This window comes from Mytilus edulis, chromosome 10 (assembly GCF_963676685.1).
Source record: "Mytilus edulis chromosome 10, xbMytEdul2.2, whole genome shotgun sequence".
Taxonomy (NCBI): Eukaryota; Metazoa; Mollusca; class Bivalvia; order Mytilida; family Mytilidae; genus Mytilus; species Mytilus edulis.
This window is the reverse complement of record NC_092353.1, coordinates 56,024,145-56,048,861: the sequence shown is the minus strand read 5'-3', so window position 1 is coordinate 56,048,861 and position 24,717 is coordinate 56,024,145. Positions and strand designations below refer to the sequence as shown.

The 24,717-nt window shown below is 33.5% G+C and overlaps 1 protein-coding gene across 1 annotated transcript in view; it reads left to right on the top strand.

Annotated features, from left to right (window-relative positions):
• The window catches only part of LOC139492496 (uncharacterized), a 57,950-nt gene that overhangs the window by 14,668 nt on the left and 18,565 nt on the right, over positions 1–24,717 (top strand). The window contains exon 3 of the mRNA XM_071280672.1: positions 19,611–19,712. Coding sequence (XP_071136773.1) covers positions 19,611–19,712 — 102 coding nt within the window. The remainder of the gene's footprint in view (positions 1–19,610; positions 19,713–24,717) is intronic.

Genomic DNA, 24,717 nt, shown 5'->3' with positions numbered 1-24,717 from the left:
TTTTTTCGTCATTTTCACTGGTATTAAAGAGATAATCGTAACTAAAATAACGACTATCGCAATATGGCGACGACAGATATAGGTAAAATATTTACAGTCCTTTTTCTCAAATGTAGCATGTTTTTGTCACTAGTTACTCAGCTGCAAGATTTTTCTATACCATTACATCATATTTGAAACGTAAAGGTGCACCGGAATTGTCTAAGCGCTTTGAAAATTGCCGTTGAAAAATTCAGGATGATAATCGTAACTCGGGAGAAAGATAATCGTAATTATGGTATTAAAAAATTAGAAGATAATCGTAACTGAATAGTGTTTTATTGATATTGACACTAAAAACGTGTATCCGATAGCATATGATGAAATTATGGTGATGAACTAATCACGTTTCAACATCTATTTCAATTATTATTAATATATGCACAAAAAGAAATGTCATAAGATGGTGTAACGTGATTAATTCATCACCATAATTTCATCAAATGCTATCAGATCTACGTTTTTAGTGTCCAGTTTTTAGTATCCAGTTACGATTAAATTCTCATTTTTTAATACCATAATAACGATTATCTTTTTTCCGAGTTACGCTTATCATCCCGAATTTTTCAACGGCAATTTTCAAAGCGCTTAGACAATTCCAGTGCACCGTTACGATTCAAATATGATGTAATGGTATAGAAAAACCATGCAGCTGAGTTACTATTCACAATTACATCCCAGCTCCTTTGTTCTAACAGAGGTGATCTTTGTCGGATCACCCCTACCAGAACACCCCAGTTTGAGTTTCTTTGTTATTCCTGCTTTCATTTGTTCTGTAACATTTTGGCGGGAATGTCAAATCCACCATAAAACTTATAATTAATTATAAGGAAAAGACTAGCTATCAAAATTCACATAGAAAAAATCCAGTGTATACGCTGGGTTTCGAGCTCAAGACCTTTGGCAAATCAAGCCACGACACAAACCACTAAACCAGGACAACTGGATACGAATTATCAATAATTTAACATACTTAAAGGAAGCAAGATATTTTTACAAGTGGGGTGAGTTGGCTGACCTTTATTCAGTGGGGGTTTAAACCCTTTTCGTTAATAAGTGAGTTGTCAGACTGATTGTTCAATTTGATTTTACACTTTCTCAAAAGTGGGGCGAGTCGGACAAAAAGAGTGGGGGGATTTTTTGTATAAATTGGCGATAAAGTGTGGGCCGATTGACCAGGGGGCGAGTTGGCATTGTTTGATATCAATTCATCATGTTCGGGGGTCATTAAGGGTATACATCATATAGTAATATATAAGTATATTATTATGGTTGTGTTTCATGAATTGTAAATGGTTTTTCGTCTAATCTAAAACAGCTGGGATGTAAAATAGTTATCCCACTCGGACTTGATGTGTCAGTGTTAGATCACCCTCTGGCCTCCGGCCATCGGAGCGATCTTACACTTACACACCAAGATCGGCTTGGTATGGGTTTAAAACACATTTTATATGTCCATAATATTTTCAAAAGTATAAATATGAAGATAACAAAAGAGTTTTTTTTTCAATAGAGGGTCCCCAAAAAAAAGGATTCATACCCTTAATAATTCGCTACCGAAAAATATTATTACAAAAATCTGGATAAACACAATTGTCTCAATAAACAGAGGTGCTAGCAATGTTGATATTGTCATTAGTGTGAGAGAAACAAACATAGGTAAGTCGGAATAGATAAATTATTATCTTTATCACTGGCAAAAAAAATGCCCAATAGTGCAACAATTCATTATTAAAGCATTCTGCAAAGATCTAGTAGTGTATCAAGTGTATAACCATGAAAGGTTGCAGATGTGGAACTGGTAAACCGAAGTCTCATTGATCATTGTGACAATTACAATTTACAGTATATAGATCATAGTAAGTATTTTCATGCTAACTATGGCTATGTCAAAACGTTTTTATTCTGATGAATTGGTATAAAAAGATATTTTTACATTAAGTTACTCAATATGTTAACATTCTACATATTTTCATCTGACAATGATTGCTGTCAATTCTATGATGAACGAGGTCATGACCTGAACACATGTAGGCATGGTAACCCTGTGTCTTGTTTTTCTTGTTAATCGGTCATATTGATATATTGTGTCATTTGAAGATGAAGATATATCCATTTCATCCTATTTTTTTTATGTTTTAAGAGGTAAAACTCACTTAAACTGATTTGATGTAAACATATAATGTGTTACAACTGTAATACTTATAAGCGTGTCTGTCCAAAAATAGCAAGCTTTACTATTTATCTAAGGAAAAAAAATAATAACCAAACTTCTATAAATGGAAGGGAAACGTAAAGAATCAAATATTTTGATAACTAGTTAAAATGATTTCAACACAATTTTTATCACCGATGTGCTGGAAATTTAACAGCTATTTACGCTGATACTGTAAATGTTACAAAAACTGCTTTATATGTTTCTTATTAAAATAATGACGTTATTAATTTACACTGTACTAGTTTAACCCCTGAGGCAATATCTTCTGTTTATTTTGCGTTCTCTGTTTTCGATTTGGTAACGTGTATTAGTAACAGCATGTTCATTTGCGTTCTCAAATAATAATTGTTATGAATTTAAACATACACAAGAAATAGCTGAAGAAAAACTAGGGTATTTAGATATGCATTATGTGTTCACAAAATGTCAACATACATGAAGACAAGACAGATGTTTAATGTTCTCTGGAAATCCAGATTGTTCTTATTTTTGGAAAGTGAAAAAAGAGAAGTTTGAAGGTAAAAAATATTTTCACTTTGAAAATATCATTTTTTTTTAAGTAGAAATTTTACGTTAATGAAATACAATAATAACATTGATTTTCAGTTTAAGATAAAAAAAAAAAAAGATATAAGATAAATATAATTAAAATTCAAAGTACAAAGTTAAAATTTAAACAAATAAATGAAAGAATGACTGTTGACATATCGAAAACAAGTGAAACTGCGAGCTACTGCTCACTGATGATACCCCCGCCGCAAGTGGATAATATTAATAGTGTAAAAATATGCAAGTGTTCGGTAAACAGGAAGTTGTCAAGTGATGAATCTGAAAACGCATCACACGGTATAGCTGACTTATATAAATCCTGAAACCAAATTTCAGAAATCCTTGTATTGTGGTTCTTGAGAAAAATGTAACAAAAATTTTCAACTTGGCTATCATGTGTAAATTCATAAAAGTGTTCGGTAAACAGGAAGTTGTCAAGTGATGAATCTGAAAACGCATCACACGGTATAGCTGACTTATATAAATCCTGAAACCAAATTTCAGAAATCCTTGTATTGTAGTTCCTGAGAAAAATGTGACGAAAATTTTCAACTTGGCTATCATGTGTAAAATCATACAAGTGTTCGGTAAACAGGAAGTTGTCGAGTGATGAATCTGAAAACGCATCACATGGTATGGCTGACATATATAAATGTTGATACCAAATTACAGAAAGGGTGGATGTGTAGTTCCTGAGAAAAATGTGACGAAAGTTTCATGGGACGGACTGACGGACTGACGGACTGACGGACTGACAGACAGAGGTAAAACAGTATACCCCCCCCCTTTTTAAAGCGGGGGTATAATAAGAAGATGTTGTATGAAATGGCCAATGAAACAACTCTCCAAAAGAGACCAAAATGACACAGAAATTAACCACGATAGGACATTGTTCATTCTTATACAATGAATAAAACCTCTATTACATAGTCATCTATAAAAAGCCCAGAAATGATAAATGTTTAACGCCACAACCGAGTAAATAAAGGCAACAGTACTATACCGCTGTTTAAAATTCATAAATCGATAGAGAAAAAACAAATCCGAGTTAGTAACTAAAACTGAGGGAAACGTATCAAATATAAGAGAATAACCAATAGCCTAATTTTTGTACAAAATAATGAACAAAATACAAATATTATATGTAGCAACAAACGATAGCCATTACATTGCGAACTCCCTACTTCGGACGGGCACATAAATAATGTGAAAGAGTAAGCCTAGTTTGATGGCACCTACCCTTTCCTCACTTGGACTTAGAGTAGTGCTGTTATTATTCCTTAACAAAATTAATTTCAAACATACAAAAAGAAATACAAAATATTAATTTATTGCCAACAAAGGAAGAAAAAAAAAAGATTTACCTGATTTTTTAACTGGGAAACTCAGTTTACCTGCACAAATTATGATTACTGTTTGTTTTGACTACACTAAATTTTGATAAGACATTATTCCTTGATGCTACATTATTTTTACCTGAAATTCGTCGGCAGATCAAAAGGTGTTTCAACTTAAGGTATAAACAATCTTTATCATGTTGAATATACAGACCCCATGCTTAATAAATTAGTTCATTATTTCAGTTGAAAAATAATAAACCCTAGCCGTCAGTCACAATCCAGGCATAAGTTAATTTGGTGATTCTAATATAGATTTTTTTAAACAAAAACAAAAAAACAACCACTACAATTAAGTTTATCAGAAACTTTTAATCTCAACCAAATAATCTTTGAAGAACCCATCTGATTCCTTAAAGCTGTTTTGTGTACTGTCCTGAATTAAAGGCGCACTAGCTGTCAAATTCATGTCCACCGATTTTAATAAAATTTTCATATTTGATTTATAACAATGTAAAACATTTATCCAAACTATTAAAGTCTAAAATAATCAATAAACAGGGCACAGGGCACGGGCATGACAATACTAGCTTCGTTTCCTATTCATTTTAGTCTAGACGCAATCTAATTAATTATCGAGTTGACCTCTAAAGTCATCCGATGACCATATAAGCGATGTAAACATAACTACAGATACAAATAGATTGCTTGAGCAAACTCGTGCTGTTGGATTTTTCTATGTCTATTTAATTTCATACTATAGATGAAAAATAAGTGTTTGTAAAACGTTTTTACCTGTTTAAGAATTATTTTTTGTGGAACGAATCATTCAATCAAATGATTTATCTTGGTTTCACTTTCAATGTTGACATTTTTTCGTTTAAATAACTATACTCATACAATTCACGTGTTATCCATCTGAAGCTAAGGGGTTACATTGAAGTTCAGTAGCATACTGATTCAATTAATGCGATTCTTTAGTTGCAAGTGAATGCTTCATAATCAATATTTTTAGCTTATTTTGACAAAAGAAAACCATAATGGCTTTTAAAAGCCAATTATTATTTCACTATTTGCATTTTATTACTGAACGAGGAAACAACATAATAAATCAGATTTTTAAATATCTCGTACCTAGTGCCCCATTACTTATACTGATTTGTGGTTATTCTGGGTTTTAAACGTGTCGAAATGAACTATTTTATTATTTATTTATGTATTTATTTTGGGTGTTTTTGCGTTTATTTGTGATGTGTGCCCGTCATATAAGTTTGTCAATTTAGCTGTATATCTAACATTGTCATAAAGCGTGGAGGTTTGGCTAGCCACAAAATCAGGTTCAACTCACCATTTCTTTCTTAAATATCATGTACCAAATCCGGAATATGCCGGCTGTTATCTTAAAGTTCGTTTCTATGTATGTTGCATTGTCGTTTGGTTTTTTGTTGCACCTGAGTGTTATGATGTTTCGTTGTTTTCCTCTTATATGTGACGTGTTTCCCACGGTTTTAGTTTGTTACCCGGATTTGATTTCTTTCAATCGATTTATGACTTCTGAACAGCTCTATATTACCGTTGCCTTTATTTTTATCACCTGTAAGGATTTGATACTAAATCCCATGATGGCAAATTTTGAATAAGTGATCATTACCTAGTATGTGCAACTAATGAAAGACAAAACTGTCATACAACTTTTAAAAAAACCCACATTTATACTACCATTTCTTAAAGATACTTCAGTTAATTAGATATTGTACATTTTCCTAAGAATGAACATAAAAGTCAATTAAATACATATATTCAGATGTGGCAGGCCATATTGAACAGACTCTTTGATTAACGTCATGCAACGTGAATGGTTTACACATGTAGTTATATTTGGCAGAAAAATGTCAGAGAAATACCATTAACTTTGAATGCGGTCTGAGTTTAAAAAGGAAACAGGAACAAACACATGTTTGTTGAATCTTTCAAACATAGAACAAAAGCATAACAGGATTTGCGGAAATGTATGAACAGTTGAAACCTATTCCGGAAAGAAACACTACTAGAGCATCGAAATAAAGATAGTATTCAATGAAAGTCTAAATGAAATTTGTAATGTTGTTACGTCTCGTGTTTTAAAAATTTGTCAACTAGTACATCTGTCAGCAATACTCTATTGTGCAAAATTAACTCAATCTGTACAAGAGGTTTTCAATAATTTGAAATAAGTATAATCTAAATACAACCAATCACAATAAATATCATGTGATGAAGTCATCAGACTTTACCTTAATAAATCCACCTGCTATTCATAGAACCAAAGACCTTAAAATTAAGTGGTCAATTATACTGTCATCTTTCTCTTAGATTTCTAACATGATGATATGTACAAGAAAATTGGACAATGTAGCAAATTTACCTGACGATATCGGGATATTGGTATTTAGTAGGATCTTAACATGTACTAGTAATTTGTTTAAAACCGGTTTTGATCAAAATAAATGAAGAAATGTCGAAATTTTCAGGACTTAATTCAACCTGTATTTGGGTGAAATGATGCAAGCATACGGTTTTTATTGGGTCCTACACTTTAAGAAGCGAATTATCTTTAAATACTTTATTAAAATATTGTGTTTAAACGTTAATTATGAGCTATGAAAGTCAAGTGGTTTGTTCATTTTTCTGAGGAAGTTTTAAAAAATTGCAAAGAAATATTTTTACAGTGGGTTAGTTTTCAATAGTTTCACTATCCTATAGATTAACAACTTTTGGTTATATCTATAATTTAGAATCATTATTGAAGGTGGAGCCCGAATGCACCGTTAATTAATTATATTGAAGTGCCATTTGTATGCAAGAGTGACATTCCTTTGTATTATGTGCCGAATCGAAAAAGTTATGGGAATATTGTCTCCCTTTAACAAGTTTATTATTTTATAATTAAGTTAAGGTTTCTGATATAATTTTTGAAATCACAAAATGTATTTATTTAATATATTCAAGTTTTTGTTATTGGTTTATCAAAAAATATTGATGTACTAATATACTTTCATAAATTTGAAACGTTTAAAATGATTACATACCAATATAAAGAACCGTTCATCATTTTTGAAAAAAAAACAATAAATGTAGATCGAATTATTTTTTCATTCATCATTCATCAACACAGTCACGTCTCAGTCCTTACAGCTGAACGGACGTGCTGGGTCAGCTCTCCTTTACCCGCTATCTTCGATGAGGGTTTATTGCTAGATGGTCAACGACATACTACTAAGATGACAGAAACCAATCCATGCCGTACAGAGAGACGTAGTAGTTGGCGTACCCGCGTTAACATGCACTCCAAAACCATTGTATATTATGGGGAGTGTCATGCCGATTAACGTCCGAGGGCTGTATCCTAGGCTGTTGGGTGATACGACCTTCATTTCACTGCCTCACGGCTTTGGTCCTGATAATGCTTCCTGTCATCTTTAGAACTACGTCCACGATTCATCTACCAGTACTCCATCATCGAGGTTAGCGGGCTGCCAAGCTGACCAAACTGGCCCTGAAAGCAGCCGTTGTGAAGTAGAGAAAACAACAAAATAGTCAAAAAGTAAAAAACAACTCACCAAAACCAAGATGGCGGCCTCCATTCGGCGTCCTTTGCTACCTGTTCCTGACCCACGGCACAAAATATTCAAACGCTCACCAATCGCCTTCGGGTACCGAGCCGACCGTGCGAGGGCTGAAAAGCCAGTCAAGGTCGTTAAACACTTCCATATATATATCGAATTATTTATCTCCCCTTCATTATAGATTGATTGGGAAATCAACCAGAGTTATCTAATATAAATCACAGAGAGGGACTAGCAAGCAATTTTTAATTGTAGCTTATTTAACGTTAAATTTCCCACTATAAACGAATGTTATTTACACAAATATAAGGACTTTGTTAGCTAAATCTACAAATTTTATAAGAAATTATGAATTTTTATTACAATAGATTAATATGCTAGACAATGTCATAAATATTTCTCATCTTTCTCTTAGATTTCTAAGATGATAATGTAAACAAGAAAATTGCACAATGTCATAAAAAAATCACTAGTATCCAATGATTTTGAAGATGGGGCAAAATTCATAGCAAAATAAATCATAGATTATTTTCTGTACTTCTGTTACATCAGCTTCTTTATTAGCACGTTTCAAAACATATCTATGATAATTTAAAAAAAAAACTTATCTTTGGCACCCAAAACTTTCTTGGTAAAAGCTACAAAACTTGTTCTTAACTCTCTAATGTCATAGATAAATGAACTAAAATATGAGATACCATGGGACGTTCATAACTCGAGTCAAATAAAACCGATCACGCCTTGGCACACACCGGTTCAATAGGTGGAGGAATTTCCTTTAGCGAAAAAATTATTAAGCTAAATATCTCTTTACTTTTATTCCTAGTTATATGTCTCTATTATAAAGGATTAATCTTTTTTAAAAAGAGAAAAAAGAGAAGATTTTTATTCCAGGACCCCCCTGGATTGCCCAGTGGCGGATCATGAGGGGTCGGACCCTCTTTTATTTGAACGATCAATGTATTTGAATGGTTGCAGCTACCTTTTTCTCCTTTAAATAAATGGCTGTATTCGATCTGGTTGCCCTATATATTCAATTTGTATTTTTGTATGTTGATCATGTCTGGTCGTCGGGTTGTTTATCTAGACACACCTTCCCTAAGTATGTGCGAAAATAAATGTTTATTCTCGAGAAGAGGGGATGGCTTTTGTTTTATAAAACCGGAAGATATGAAATGCTTGTACAGTTATGATAACGTTTATGTAACAGTTACAGGTGTCACGTGTATATCGGGTAAGTGTGTCTATTTCTATTTTAGAATGAGTCCGTCACAAGTTTGATACTGGATCCAAAATGTTCTATTTATAAAATATATAACAAATACATGTAATATTTATTCATATATTATCATCAATTGACCAAAATATGAACAACTGATTTTTGCAATCTCCAAAAGATATCTATAAACTATTCTACTTTTTAAATATATGATACACTGGTACAAACTTGCCCTCCAGGTACAATAATGTACCCTACATGTTTACATACTTGTCTTTGTTCTGTTGGTACACTTATGTACTTTAAAAGGTGGTAACACAGAATCACACTTATCCTATACGGTACAATATGGCTCAGCTTGTAAACGTACAAGTCCATATTTATAACAGGCACCAACCTGTTCTTTATTACTTGTGTAATAATAACTATACATCTAATATATAAGAGACAGCGATCTCGTATATAAATCCGCGTACCGTACATTGATCTTCTGTCTCATAGACTTATGTCAATCGACCCTGAGCTACGAATATCTCCTGCTTTTATACCCCAATGGTAGCTGTACCATTATTCAAGGAGGGGTGTTCTTCCAAAGTGTCTCATTAATCGTATTGACAGTTTCCTTTGGAACACCCCTTTACATTTGACCTGACCCAAGGTTTACCCGCGAAACATCCAATTCTTTTCTACATTTATTACAGTACTATATGAATATATAAAAAAAGACTTCTGCCGAACTGTAACCAATACAAACAATCTAGACTTAAATACAAAGTAATCACATAACCCACGCCTCAAAAACACATGTCTAAAACTTACTTGAAACAGCTTTAACATAGAAGTACTATATATACACTTTTTTAATTCAGTTAAATATATAAAATCTATTCAACAATATAATTTTCCATCCATGCTGGTTTTCGCCTTGTACGACGCCCTTCAGGATTCCATTCTTGCATATCTTCCTCATGCAACATTGACTTATGAACAGCAATATCTTGTGAATAAGGAATCTCTTCTAGTTCATTTTAGCAGTATTATTTTCAGGGTTCAATGGACTAAAAGTGTTGTTATCCAGTTCTGTCTGTGTGTTCTTTTTCTGAAGTCTGTCGACATGTATGACTTGTGGTTTCCCTTTGTATCCACAGTCAACTTTATATGTAAGGTCACCATATTTGTCGAGAATTTTAAAAGGACCTTTCCAGAAACTAGTCAGCTTTGAAGGCAGCCCAGTTTTATTTACCGGGAAATAAACGTATAGCTCGTCATCTGTTCGGAGGTTTTGGTATAAAAATGTGAGGTTGTAAAAGTGTCTTTATCTTTGCATTTGCCATTTGATTTTACCTCTAACAAAACTGTGGGAGTGTTTTAACTTCTCCTTAAGTTTCCAAGCCCATGTATGTGCAGGGATGTCTTTAACGGGTGGTGGCATTTCATACATGATGTCTAAAGGAGTTGATAGTTCTCTATTTAACATGAGAATATTTGGAGTTTGTCCAGTCGTCTCGTGTTCTGATGCCCTATATGCCATCATGATAAAATGAATGTATTCATCCCAGTCTCACTGGTTCTGTTTCACAAATGAACTCAACAGTGTTGCAAGAGTCTTATTAAACCTTTCCACCAGACCATCAGATTTCGGGTGATATGGGGTGGTACGTTTCTTCTTAATATTCAAAATACGAAACACCTCTTAATATAACAAACTTTCAAATTGCCTGTCTTGATTTGAGTGTCCCCGATGAGGAACACCAAAATCTCACAATGACTTCTTCAACTATAATATTAGCCACAGTCTTAGCTTCCATATTTGGCATGGCAAAAGATTCCGTCCACTTTGTGTAGTAGTCAGAACCTACCAAGATATATTTGTTACCACTCTCTGTTTCTGGCAACTCACCAAGGATATCTGTAACTATCCTTTCCATTTGCCCATTAGCTTCAACTTAAGCCATTGGAGCTCTTTTGGACTTTTGTGGATTTTTTCGCTTTGCACATTTGTCACATCCGTTTATGTAAGTCCTGACGTCGTTTTGCAACCCAGGCCAATAACATGATAGTCTAATTTTGCCAAAGTTTATGGATACCTAAATGAGCAGAACATTTATCATCATGAGAGAATTGTAAAACCTTTTTGCGTTCTGATAAAGGAATGATTGCCTGCTTTTTTACAATTTTGGTTGCAGGGTCTTCAAATCGTCTGTAAATAAGTCCGTCTCAAAACTTTAAGACGTTCCATTGATTCCAAAGTGATTTCAAGAAAAATCCCTTATCAGAAAAATCTTTGTAATCACGACGTTCGTCTGTTTCTACCCATTTTGTCACTATTTTCAGGACATGATCATTTTTCTGAATTTCTATTAAAGACAGATTATGATGTCCACTGTTATCAACTTTGTCATTACTACCATCAAAACGGATGATAGCATTAACAGTGTCATATTGGTCTCTTTTTTTAAACCGGAATGATAACCGCATTGTTAACAAGGAATGCTACTAAGTACGTCTGCATTCCTATGTTGCACTCCTGGTCGATGTTGAATTTGCATCTCCAATAATCCTAATGTTTCAATCCATCTAGCTATCTGTCCTTCTGGGTTCTTGAAGTTAAGTAACCACTTTAATGATCCGTGATCAGTTCTTACCGTAAATTTCTACCGTATAGGTATGGTCTGAAATGTTTAATAAAACAAACGACAGCAAGCAACTCCTTGCGTGTTACACAGTACCTTCGTTCTGATTTTGAAAGTGTACGACAAGCATAAGCCACAACATGTTTAAGCCCTTCCTTAGATTTCTGAGTCAGGACTGGTGCGTTTATTTATTTACCTTTCAATTGATCAAAAGATTCTTGACATTTTGAAGTCCAAACAAACTTAGATTCTTTCTCTGTAATTTTCTGTAACGGTTTAGCAATGTGGGCAAAGTTTTTGATAAATGTTCTGTAGTACCCACAAATACCTAAAGAGGAACGAACTTCAGTTATATTTGTAAGGGTGGGCCACTTTTTGACAGCCTAAATCTTGTCAGGATCGGTTGATATTCCATCCTCAGAGACAATATGTCATAAGAAACGAACCTTGGTGGTATACAAGGTGCACTTCTTTGCCTTCAGTTTAAAACCAGCCAATTTAAGCCTAGCTAAAACTTCTTGTAAATTGTTAAGCATTCCATCTAGTGTTTTTCAAAAAACGATCATATCGTCAATGTAAATCAGGCATGTTTCCCACTGCAAACCAGCTAGTATGGTTTCCATCAATCGCTCAAATGTTTGTGCAGCGCAACATTACCCAAACGGCATTCCCAAAATTGAAATAAACCCCTTCTTGTTTCAAAGGTTGTTTTGCGTTTGTCATTTTTGGCCAGCTCCACTTGCCAATATCCTGAACAGCAGTTCAAAGTACTATATAGATATAGGAAGATGTGGTGTGAGTGCCAATGAGACAACTCTCCATCCAAATAACAATTTAGGTTAAAGTAGGGCCTTCAACACGGAGCCTTGGCTCACACCGAACAACAAGCTATAAAGGGCCCCAAAATTACTAGTGTAAAACCATTCAAACGGGAAAAACAGCGGTCTAATCTATATAAACAAAACGAGATACACGAATATATTACATAAACAAACGACAACTAATGTACATCAGATTCCTGACTTAGGACAAGTGCAAACATTTGCAGCGGGATTAAACGTTTTAATGGATCCAAACCTTCTCCCTTTTTCTGAAACAATAGAATAACATCACAACATAGAAAAACATACGATAAAATATCAATTGGCAGGCTTAACTCAATCAAAAAACGTATGATTACACAATGAACGAATAAATTTGATCTGCGATATCTGAATACAAATGCACAGTTAATTAAATATTAGAGAAAAACATTCATGACCAAAAAGCTAACAAACAAATTCAAACACAGGACATCACTGAGAAATATTTAACCAATCAATGTTCACTTTAGAAAACAAAAACTGTTTTTTTATAATCTTGAAGTTTATACAAATGTTGTAAGTGAAAAATTGAAGATATTACAAATAAACAAAGCTGATGTACAGACAAGATCCATATAAATAAAAAATAACAAAAAAAGCATTATAAACAGTATCAACAGGTCGAATTAACAAGAAAATACGATTTGAGAGTACTCGCAGTTACTGACAGCTAAAACCAATTAATATTAAAAAATCATGCATCAGAGACTAAAATCGACTAAAACACATCACAGGGATTTAGTATTTTAATGTATACCATTTATTTCCCGCTAAATGGTCTGACGAATCGTCAATCCTCGGTAAAGAATACGTGTCTTTATTAAAGGTCACACTGTTTAAGCGTCTATAATCTACACTATGATATACACAAAAGCGATAACTGTCGTCCTTTTTCTTAACTTAGACTATCCCTGCCGCTCAGGGACTGTGGGGGTTCAATATTCCCTTTTTGTAACATTTTGGCAAGGTTGTCATTTACTACCTTGTTCAAATGAAGGTGTCCGACGAGGTGGTTCTTTAAATGGTCTTGCGTTTCCCGTATTGTGTTCGTGTTTTACAAGATTGGTCCTCCCCAAGTCAACATTAGATGAAGCAAACAAGTTGTGATTTTCTATCAACAAAGATTTAACTTTTTGTTTGTTTTTCGAAGTCAATTCATCTGATGTCCGGTCTAACAAATCTTGTAAATCTGGCCTAAGTCGGTCATGTTTCTGGTCATTTGAACTAATATTACCATCTAGTACTTGGTCAACACCAGACATTTGGTCTATAGTTGTACCAGGATAGATTGCCTTAAGATCTAGTTCTGTGTTCATTAATCTATAGCTAACAGGGACTTTTTCGCCTGACCTTACCAACGTGCTAGCAGTCAAAATGTAGTTTTTTCCTACATGATCGTTTGCTTCTAACAAAACATTGTCAGCATGTATTGTTTTACCTTCTGCTAAGCAAACCGTGCCATTAAGGACAATTTCCTACTTTGGCGGTTTGACAACTGCTTCTGAAGCAACAACTCGGTAACAGCCTATTGATCCCTGAAGAAAAACAAATCTACCTAAAAAATCCCCAATACAAAAGTGTCCATTCTTAACATCAATTAAACAATTATGCCGTTTCATGAAGTCCAAACCAAGTATACCACCAACTTGCAGAACAGTAACAACCGCTTCAGATTGCAACATATTTGGACCGAAATGTAAATTGAACCTCCCTTTTCCACAAAGCTCTAGCTTATTGCCACACACTGACTTAACAGTTGTCTTTACTTCGCTAAGATATGATTTATCTAAAGGAGTCAACATATCGTATAACTTAAAAGATACCAATGTCAAAGTTGCTCCTGTATCAACCACAAACTTGGCTTCAATATCTCCTACATTCAGTTTGACATACATACCAGCATCTTCAGATGGTGTTGTAAACGCACCTTCGTTTGTCTTACGGTTATGTTGTTTCCTAGTTTTTATCAATGTTTTGACAGACCCATTTTCATTATAATTGTTTTGAATTCTTCGAGGTAGGCGACAGTACCTTGCTAAATGACAAAATTTTCGACAATTGTTACAACGCTTATTTATCTTCTTGCTTTGGATATATCTCGTTTTATTATAAGAAGACTCCTGATTTGTACCACTTGTTTTTGATTTTGCCATTTCTGTTGTAAGAGTACTTTGACTTTTCTCCACTGTTTGCATCCATGATGAAATGTCTTTGTTTGGCGAGTCACTTTTTGAAATCTTTTGTTCCCTATCTAGCTCGTCATCATTCATAGTCTGCCGTAAATAACCTCGTCCTTTTCTTACTTTATTTTCGGTTTTATTGTACGCCTCTAGGTTATAATCCTGGTACTGTTGATAACTATCCACAGTTAGGTGTGCAGTTTCGCATTTTGGCCCCTGTGGATTTTTCAAATATGAGAGCTAGTGTGCAATAAAATTCATTTTTGGATAGCTGAGTATTAAAATAGCCTTTGTATTAGGTTTATATGTTCATCAAGATTATGTTATGTATGTAATATAGTCTATTTTCTGTATGACAGTCCGTATTTGCATGTCCCTACCATACATTGGTCTGGCATTTATTGTACTGTTTTTTCCAACTTTTTATCGCACTAACTTTGTGATTGGATTTTACGAAAAAAGGAGGCGAAAGACACCAATTTTTTATTTGATCATTAGGAAGATTTATGAAAACAGTTTCAAAAAAGGTATCACTCACAGGCATTGCAATTCTAGTTTGATACAAATTTATGGGGGATATGTGATATGTTCACCCCCTTTTTGCAATTTGTTATGGTAAATAAATGCATAATGTTGCCATGGATACACATAAAAGGAATTAATTTTCACTCTTTTAACTTTTGAAAATCAAATCTATAGAATATACTAATTACATACATATGCACATGTACAACACAAACAGTTAGGTTAATGTATTAGAAATCCAGGAATAGGAGATGATAAAACATTTTGTGGCTCATTTTCTGTGGAGTGCTACCCTATGGCACATCAGAGAGCACAGAAATACACTTTTTAAGATAAAATTTACCACAAATCTTTAGTCTGTTTATGTTCTTGTTTGAGTTCTGAAGGTAAAAAATCTGCTAGGTATGCAATTTATTTTTATTTTATTATTTTCTGTCCTTAGCAACCAAATATACACATTTTGACACTTAGACATGTTGCGGTCTTAAATTTGTACTCCATCAGCTTCGCCATTGTAACCAAAGATTGAACTTTATATGATATATCCTCAGAATGTATCGCTTTATACTTTTAAATGCGAATAAGTCAAATAAACATTTAGCAGGATTTTAGATCATAATTTGTCATTAATTAAATTAAATGATGCCAGTACTGCTAGAAATTTATACCCTGCTTGAGAGCTTCTAAATCAAGGTTAGGTATGCTATTTACAGCAAAATTGACCTACAAGTGCTTTCAAATACCTAAAAATTGTACAATTTGTCCTATTTGAAGGTAAGTGTATGATTTTAATTTTCATGTATTTGGTTTTGATGTTATATTTGTTATTCTCGTGGGATTTTGTCTATATGTGTTACATTTTAGTGTTATGTCGTTGTTCTCCTCTTATATTTAATGCGTTTCCCTCGGTTTTAGTTTGTTATTCCGATTTTGTTTTTTGTCCATGGATTTATGAGTTTTGAACAGCGGTATACTACTGTTGCCTTTATTTAAATAAGATAAAGGGAAAAGTTTTAGAAATTTACCCCAAAAATGAGACAGACTTGAAGTTTTTCACTATGATCCAGCATTTATTTTTAAATCACTTTTTTTGGCGTTTCAACATCAACTGCTAACCTTCATAAAATCTATATTACTGAACCATTTTTAAAAACTAAGCTACCATTTTCATCGTAACAGCTAGTAAAACACAGAAAATATGATAAAAATTGAGGCAGGAGCGGGAAAGATTCACCTTCAGGTAACACTCCTCAGTTAGTAGAGTAGTTTGGCATGTTGGTCCTTGTGGATTTTTCAAATATGAGAGCTAGTGTGCAATAAGAATTAATTTTTGGATAGCTGAGTATTAAAATAGCCTTTGTATTAGGTTTATATGAACATCAAAATTATGTTATGTATGTTATATAGACTGTTTTCTGTATGACAGTCCGTATTTGTATGTCCGTACCATACATTGGTCCGGCAATTATTGCAATGTTTTTTTCAAACTTTTATCGCATGAACTTTGTGATTGGATTTTACGAAAAAGGAGGCAAAAGACACCCATTTTTTATGTGATCATTAGGAAGATTTATGAAAACAGTTTCTTAAAAGGTATCACTCAAAGGCATTGAAATTCTAGTTTGATCCAAATTTTAGGGGGATGTGTGACATGTTCACCCCTTCCCCCTTTTTGCAATATGTTATGGTAAATACATGCAGAATGTTGCCATGGATACACATAAAAGGAATTAATTTTCACTCTTTTAACTTTTGAAAATCAAATCTATGGAATATACTGATTACATACATATGCAAATATACAACACAAACAGTTAGGTTAATGTATTAGAAATCCAGGAATAGGAGATGATAAAACATTTTGTGGCTCATTTTTAATTTTATTTTCTAACTGTGGAGTGCTACCTTATGGCACATCAGAAAGCACAGAAATGCACTTTTTAAGATAAAATTTACCACAAATCTTAAGTCTTTTATGTTCTTGTTTTAGTTCTGAAGGTAAAAAATCTGCTAGGTATGCAATTTATGTTTATTTATTGTTTACTGTCCTTAGCAACCAAATTTACACATTTTGACACTAAGACATGTTGCGGTCTTAAATTTGTACTCCATTAGCTTCGCCATCGTAACCAAAGATTGAACTTTATATGATATTCTCAGAATGTATCGTTTTATACTTTTGAATGCGAATAAGTCAAATAAACATTTTTATCAGGATGTTCGATTATAATTTGGCATTAATTAAATTAAGGTGGCTCGGGACTATTTCATTGTGCATTATTTGCTATTTAACGTCTGTGCTCTACTTTACCAGTATATAGGAAGGCACACAAATAATTTCATATCGAATTCGATATAACTATGAAATTCATACGAGACGAAATGTATGTATCTTAAATAAAAGAATATTGACTTATATCTAAAAGAGGGACGAAAGATGCAAAAAGGACAGTCAAACATTGACTTTACATTTTCTTGACCTCACTTGTCAATTAATTATAATATGACCCCTCTATGAAAAACATAATGAATAATAGGATGTTTTTTGAAAGATTTTCCAGTTTGTGCTTCACAGCATGTCAATATCTAAATTTTATATTTAGAATAAATGTACATGTTTCTATGTGATAAAGTTTGCTTATAAAAATTAAAACGACTAAAGATCATCGCACGGCTTTACAGAATGAGCTTGGTTAAGTAACTCCAACTGTAAAAGTTCCAGGGTGACAAAATGGTAAATAAATTACAAGAAAAACCTCGACCTTTTAATTGCAGAAACAATTTAGTTATGGTAGACAGCAACCAATGTTAATAACTGAATTTAAGGTTAATGCGACACATTAGAAATTAAACGTGATTAACATTGTTATCACCTTACCTTGCAAAGTGGTTCATTGCACGTCAATCAAACGAACGGTAAAAACAAACGCCTTGGGCTTAAATCTTCATAATACATGACCAAGTATTGTCTAACCTATAATTGGCAATACCATATTCAACCAAAATATTATATTTTTTGTCACAACCTAATCTCTCAATCAGTTCACACCCGGCAGGTTTAGCTCATTATTTTGTTCAATTAACTGTTTTCTTTCAAATCCATGATATTAACATTACTCAATCTGTTATGCTTGATGACTTTTCGTTTTCAATTTGTCTCGGAGGTCGGTAATTGTATTAGTTTATTTCTAATTTTGTAAGCAATTTCAAATCTTTATCCTGTCAATGTTATTTACTTATGTTTTGGCATTGCACAATCCAATGCCTTTTACTGACTGTTCATGACGGCTTAAAACCTAATCCATTTGATGTGTAACTATTTGCTTCAAATAACTTAACTACACTTTGAAAGATTGAGCCCTCACAAACATGATTAATTCTACAATGTTCTGTATGCGCCTGCTCCAAGTCGGGAGATTGTTATGTAGTGGTTATTCTGTATCTGTGTGTAGTGGTAAGTGTAGAATACTGTTTAGGCTTTTATACACGGCGGAGAAGAGCGCAGTTGTTATGGGCAGTGTTCTTGTAGAGCGGTCTTAAATGCCTCTACAGAACCTGCATGCACAACTTTATCTTGTAGTTGGTTCCAGTGAATAGTTATTTCCACAAAAAATGAATGTGTGTACTGTGGTTTGTTGCTATTTGGTACTTTAAGTCCTCTGGTGTTATTGATAACTTGACGTTCGATGATATTGTCAGTTTCACCGTTTAAAGCGTATTAAAACATTGTTATTGTCGTTTGCTATTAGCCTTTTGTTCATTTTTTGTAATAAACCCTATTTTTGTTTTTAAATTACTGAACTTTTTGTCATATATGGCTGTATACGGGGGGGGGGAGATGGCGGCAATGAATATTACTAGGGGAGATGCGATGATTCAAAAGTTATGAAACGAGCACCAGCATATGGCATAGAATGAAGATCATCTTTTTTTCTTCATTTTCATTTTATAATTTTAGCGTTGCAAATTTTGAATCAAGGAATATTGTGTTTCTGTTAGGGAGGAAGACAATGTATTTGCTTTGACATTTTCTAAGGTTAAACAGTGCAACATTGTAGAATTGAAGAGTGGGGGAGGGGCCTTTCTTTAGTCTTCAAGGGGTATTTTTTTCGTCTGACTACTCTATATTTAGAATATTTTGTAGTGTTGTCTCCTCCGACCTGGTGGTATCAGTAATCATATTCTAACCTATCGTACGTCCGGAAATCCAAAATATTTCTCAAGAAAATTCCAATGTAGTAAGTGTCGCTCATGCACGATATGTGTCCGAAGTTCCACGACTATTATTTAAATATGTCAAAATAAAGGATCCCCAAAACGAGTCTTACGTATGATTCGTCAAGCATACGTACCTTTCGTCAATTTGTAAGAAAGCTCTAATGAAACGCTCATCTGAATTAAAATGAATCCACTGAACAGAAAGAAGATTTCACATTTTTCAGAAGAAAAAGTATATTATGAGGAGAATCGTCATCTGGAAATATTTTATGGTAAAGATATAAAAGAGTTATTTGGTGAAGATGGAGGACAAGCAACTCGTGAGGGTAAGTTTGTCTTTATTACTAAACAGAAAATATATATAGTTCACATAGGTTTTTGCTTATTTTGTAGAATAAGATTGGCTTATTAATTGTTATTTTCTTCTTATCTTTAGTTGATGAATACAAAACCTTTATTTTGACCGTAGTTATCATAATCATATTTAACATACAATTAACAGAACAGCCTGAGGTCTTTGTCTAATTCGCATATCAAATCATCTGCATTTTACCTAAATATTTGTTCAAAAATGATAAATAGCATTTAATAGGTTTAAAACCATGCATATGATTTAAATATACTCATTTGAAATTATAGAGTGTTCTAGTGTCTATCTTTCGAAATACTGACGTGTTTCTTCCTAATGATAGACTACCTCGGTTGCATATAGCAAAACCTTTTGAAAATTTAGATACCTATTAAAATGCTATTCAACTTTGAACTTTATTTGGCCTTTATTTTATTTTATCCGAGCGTCACTGATGAGTCGCATGTGGACTAACGCATGTTTAGCTAGTGAATTGTAAAACTGGTATCTGTGATGAGTTTTTATTCCTTGCCCTTTTCTTGAACAATTTATTGAAAATGGCTATCATCTCTTTATGTGATTCATTTTACAGCATACTGATGAAGGATTTCTGTTATCTGAAATATTTAATCTATTAGTATTTGTATTTTCTGTTACTTTTTAAATATTGATATTTTGTAAAATTTTTAGTCGTAAATACAATGTATTTATTGTGTACAGTATCTTTTTTTTCATTCCAAGCAAACACCCTTGAAAGAGAGATTGTTGGCTAATATATAGACATTTATTAACATCTACATAAATATTTTTACAAATTATCACATGAGAGAACAAGGTATATACAGAATGCAATACGGTTCTTATAGTTTTATGAATTTTTGTTTTTCTCTGTCAATAAACTCATCATAGATATAGGAGTGAAATTTTGTATTTGTGCTAGACACGTGTTTTGTCTACAAAAGACACTTGAATAAAAACAATAGTTAAAAAGGCCAAATAAAGTACGAAGTTGAAGAGCATTAAGGACCAAAAATTCCTAAAGGTTTTGCCAAATACAGCTAAGGTAATCTTTTCCTGAGGTAGATAAAAGAGGTATTTCAAAAATTAAAAGTTACTGTAATAAAGCATTTCAAAACCTTCGATTTTTTCCACCCTTAACACCACCATACCACATGGTAAATGAAAACCCTATTTAAGATTAATAGTCCACAATGCTTTCGTCCATAGAAATGGAACCATAAGCTACAAATGTATTGTTTTGAGATATCATAAGCTCTTCCCACTTTTCCGTGGAATCACCTTTTGCCCTTGTTCTGATTATTATGGGGTTTCACTTTTTCGTTGAATGATCATTTGTTTTGTTCTGATATAATATAAAAAAAGATGTGGTATGATAGCCAATGAGACAACTATCCACAAAAGACCAAAATGACACAAACATTAACAACTATAGGTAACTGTACGGCCTTCATCAATGAGCAAAGCCCATACCGCATAGTGAGCTATAAAAGGCCCCGACTAAACAATGTAAAACAATTTAAACGAGAAAACTAACGGCCTTATTTATGTCAAAAAAAGTGAACGAAAAACAAATATGTAACACACAAACAAACGACAACCACTGAATTACAGGCTCCTGACTTGGGACAGGCACATACATAAATTATGTGGCGGGGCTAAACATGTTAGCGGGATCCCAACCCTCCCCCTAACTTCGGACAGTGGTATAACAGTACAACATAAAGTCTTTCCACTTTCCCGTGGAAAGCTTTTTCCTTTTGTTCTGAGAATAAGATCTTTCCATTTTTGTTAATGACCACATTGCATATTTTTTGATTAATTTGTACACGACCGCTGGTCGTATATTGGTATCACGTTGGTGTCGTCGTCTGCGTCGGCCTCGTCGTCGTCGTCGTCCGAGGCTTTTAGTTTTCGAACTCTTACTTTACTAAATATTAATAGAAATCGATGAAATTCAAACACAAGGTTTACGGCCACAAAAGGAAGGTTGGGATTGATTTTGGAAGTTTTGGTCCCAACATTTTAGAAATAAGGGGCCAAAAAGGGCCCAATTAGCATTTTCTTGGTTTTCGCACTATAACTTTAAATTAAGTAAATAGAAATCTATGAAATTTTGACAAAAGTTTTATGACCACAAAATGAAGATTGGCTTTGCTTTTGGGAGTTTTGGTTCCAACAGTTTATGAATAAGAGCCAAAAAAGGGCATTATTCTTGGTTTTCGCACAATAACTTTAGTAATAAGTAAATAGAAATCAATAAAATTTAAACACAAGGTTTGGTGACCCCAAAAGGAAGGTTAGGAATGATTTTGGGAGTTTGTGTCCTAACAGTTTAGGAATAAGGGCCCAAAGGGTCCAAAATATAACTTTGTTTGATTTCATCAAAAATTGAATAATTTGGGTTCTTTGATATGCCAAATCTAACTGTGTATGTAGATTCTTAATTTTTGGTCCCTTTTTCAAATTGGTCTACATTAAGGTCCAAAGGGTCCAAAATCAAACAAAGTTTGATTTTAACAAAAATTGAATTCTTTGGCTTCTTTGATAAGCTGAATCTAAACATGTACTTTGATTTTTGATTATGGGTCCAGTTTTCAAGTTGGTCCAAATCAGGATCCAAAATTTTTATATTAAGTATTGTGCAATAGCAAGAAATTTTCAATTGCACAGTATTTAGCAATAGCAAGAAATCTTCAATTGCACAGTATGGTGCAATAGCAAGAAATTTACAATTGCACAGTATTGCACAATAGCAAGAAATCTTCAATTGCACAGTATTGTGCAATAGCAAGTATTTTCAATTGCACATTATTGCGCAATAGCAAGAAATATCTTATTGCACAATATTGATCAAAATCAAGAATTTTCAATTGGAGTTATCGTTCTTTGTTCCGAATAGTACCTGAATCAACTCAAATCATTGTTTTATACAATATACAATGTATATTCACTTTTACTACCAACTGATAAATTAAAACAATCTTTATATGTAACAACGTATTAGATTTTAGCGAGAGAAATTTATGTATTACTGAAAAATTATTACACCAGGGTTTTCGATATCACAAACTGGTCAAAACATTTACTAAATTTTATCACCGGTATAAGGAAATAATTCGTAAATATAACTCAACATGCAGACATCCACTGTCCTTTCCTCGATCTTGATATCTATATCACTAACGGAAAGCTGAATACTAAAATTTATGATAAAAGGGATGATTTTTCATTTCCTATCGTTAATTATCCGTTTTTAGATGGTGACGTTCCCTTGTCACCATCTTACGGTGTTTATATATCTCAACTTGTACGATTCGCCCGTGTATGTAACAATGTATAAGATTTTAACGAGAGAAATTTATGTATTACTGAAAAATTATTACACCAGGGTTTTCGATATCACAAACTAGTCAAAACATTTACTAAATTTTATCATCGGTATAAAGACATCATTCGTAAATATAGCTCAACTTGCAGACTTTTTATACGTTCAGGTATTTCACATCCAATTTTTATGGAAATATTCTTTATAAAGCTCAAAGGTGTCAGTATTCACCTCAGAAACTTACAAAACCTTTGAATAGACTTATTAAGAAGGGATATAATTACGATACTGTTGTCAAGTCATTAAAGATTGCATATTTTGGCGTTAATATTGAGTCACTGATAAGGTCTTTGCGTCGGAACTAAACACATTTATTCTAAAAACAGTTGTTGGCATGACACGGGTTATGTTCTTCTCATATATGTTATGATGGTATGATACTAAACCCCTAACGGGAAGGATTGTGCCTGATGTTCATATGATGAAATCATAATCTTTCAGTCAGTTTAATTGAAGTCTGGAGCTGGCATGTCAGTTAACTGCTAGTAGTCTGTTGTTATTTATGTATTATTGTCATTTTGTTTATTTTCTTTGGTTACATCTTCTGACATCAGACTCGGACTTCTCTTGAACTGAATTTTAATGTGCGTATTGTTATGCGTTTACTTTTCTACATTGATTAGAGGTATAGGGGGAGGGTTGAGATCTCACAAACATGTTTAACCCCGCCGCATTTTTGCGCCTGTCCCAAGTCAGGAGCCTCTGGCCTTTGTTAGTCTTGTATTATTTTAATTTTATTTTCTTGTGTACAATTTGGAAATTAGTATGGCGTTCATTATCACTGAACTAGTATATATTTGTTTAGGGGCCAGCTGAAGGACGCCTCCGGGTGCGGGAATTTCTCGCTACATTGAAGACCTGTTGGTGACCTTCTGCTGTTGTTTTTTTTATTTGGTCGGGTTGTTGTCTCTTTGACACATTCCCCATTTCCATTCTCAATTTTATCTTATACGTTCAGGTATTTCACATCCAAAATTTTATGGAAATATTCTTTATAAAGCACAAAAATGTCAGTATTCTCCTCAGAAACTAACAAAACCTTTAACTAGACTTATTAAAAGGGGATATAGTTACGATATTGTTGTCAGGTCATTAAAGATTGTATATTTTGGCTTTAACATTGATTCACTGATAGGGTCTTTGCATCGGAACGAAACACATTTATTTCTAAAAAAACCAGTTGTTGGCATGACACGGGTTATGTTCTTCTCATATATTTTATGATAGTATGATACTAAACCTCTAACGGGAGGGATTGTACCTGATATTCATATGAGGCTCCCACAGGGTACCCCCCTCAGGTCGCAAGGTCGCTTTTAAATTCGTCGCAAGGTCGCGTGGTCGTTTTTAAGGGAAATGTACAGGTCGCAGGTCGTTTTTTCCAACATAGAGGTCGAAAGTCGTTCTTATATTTAAAGGGTCATGATGTCTTCGTGCCTTAAACCCATATCCGTTATTTTCCATATTGAGACCAAAACAGGACTTGAACTTTTTCGCATTTTCAGAACAGTAGTTTCAACCAAACATTCAGGTTCATTCAGTATTTCACTTAGGGGACGACCATTTGCTATTCTGG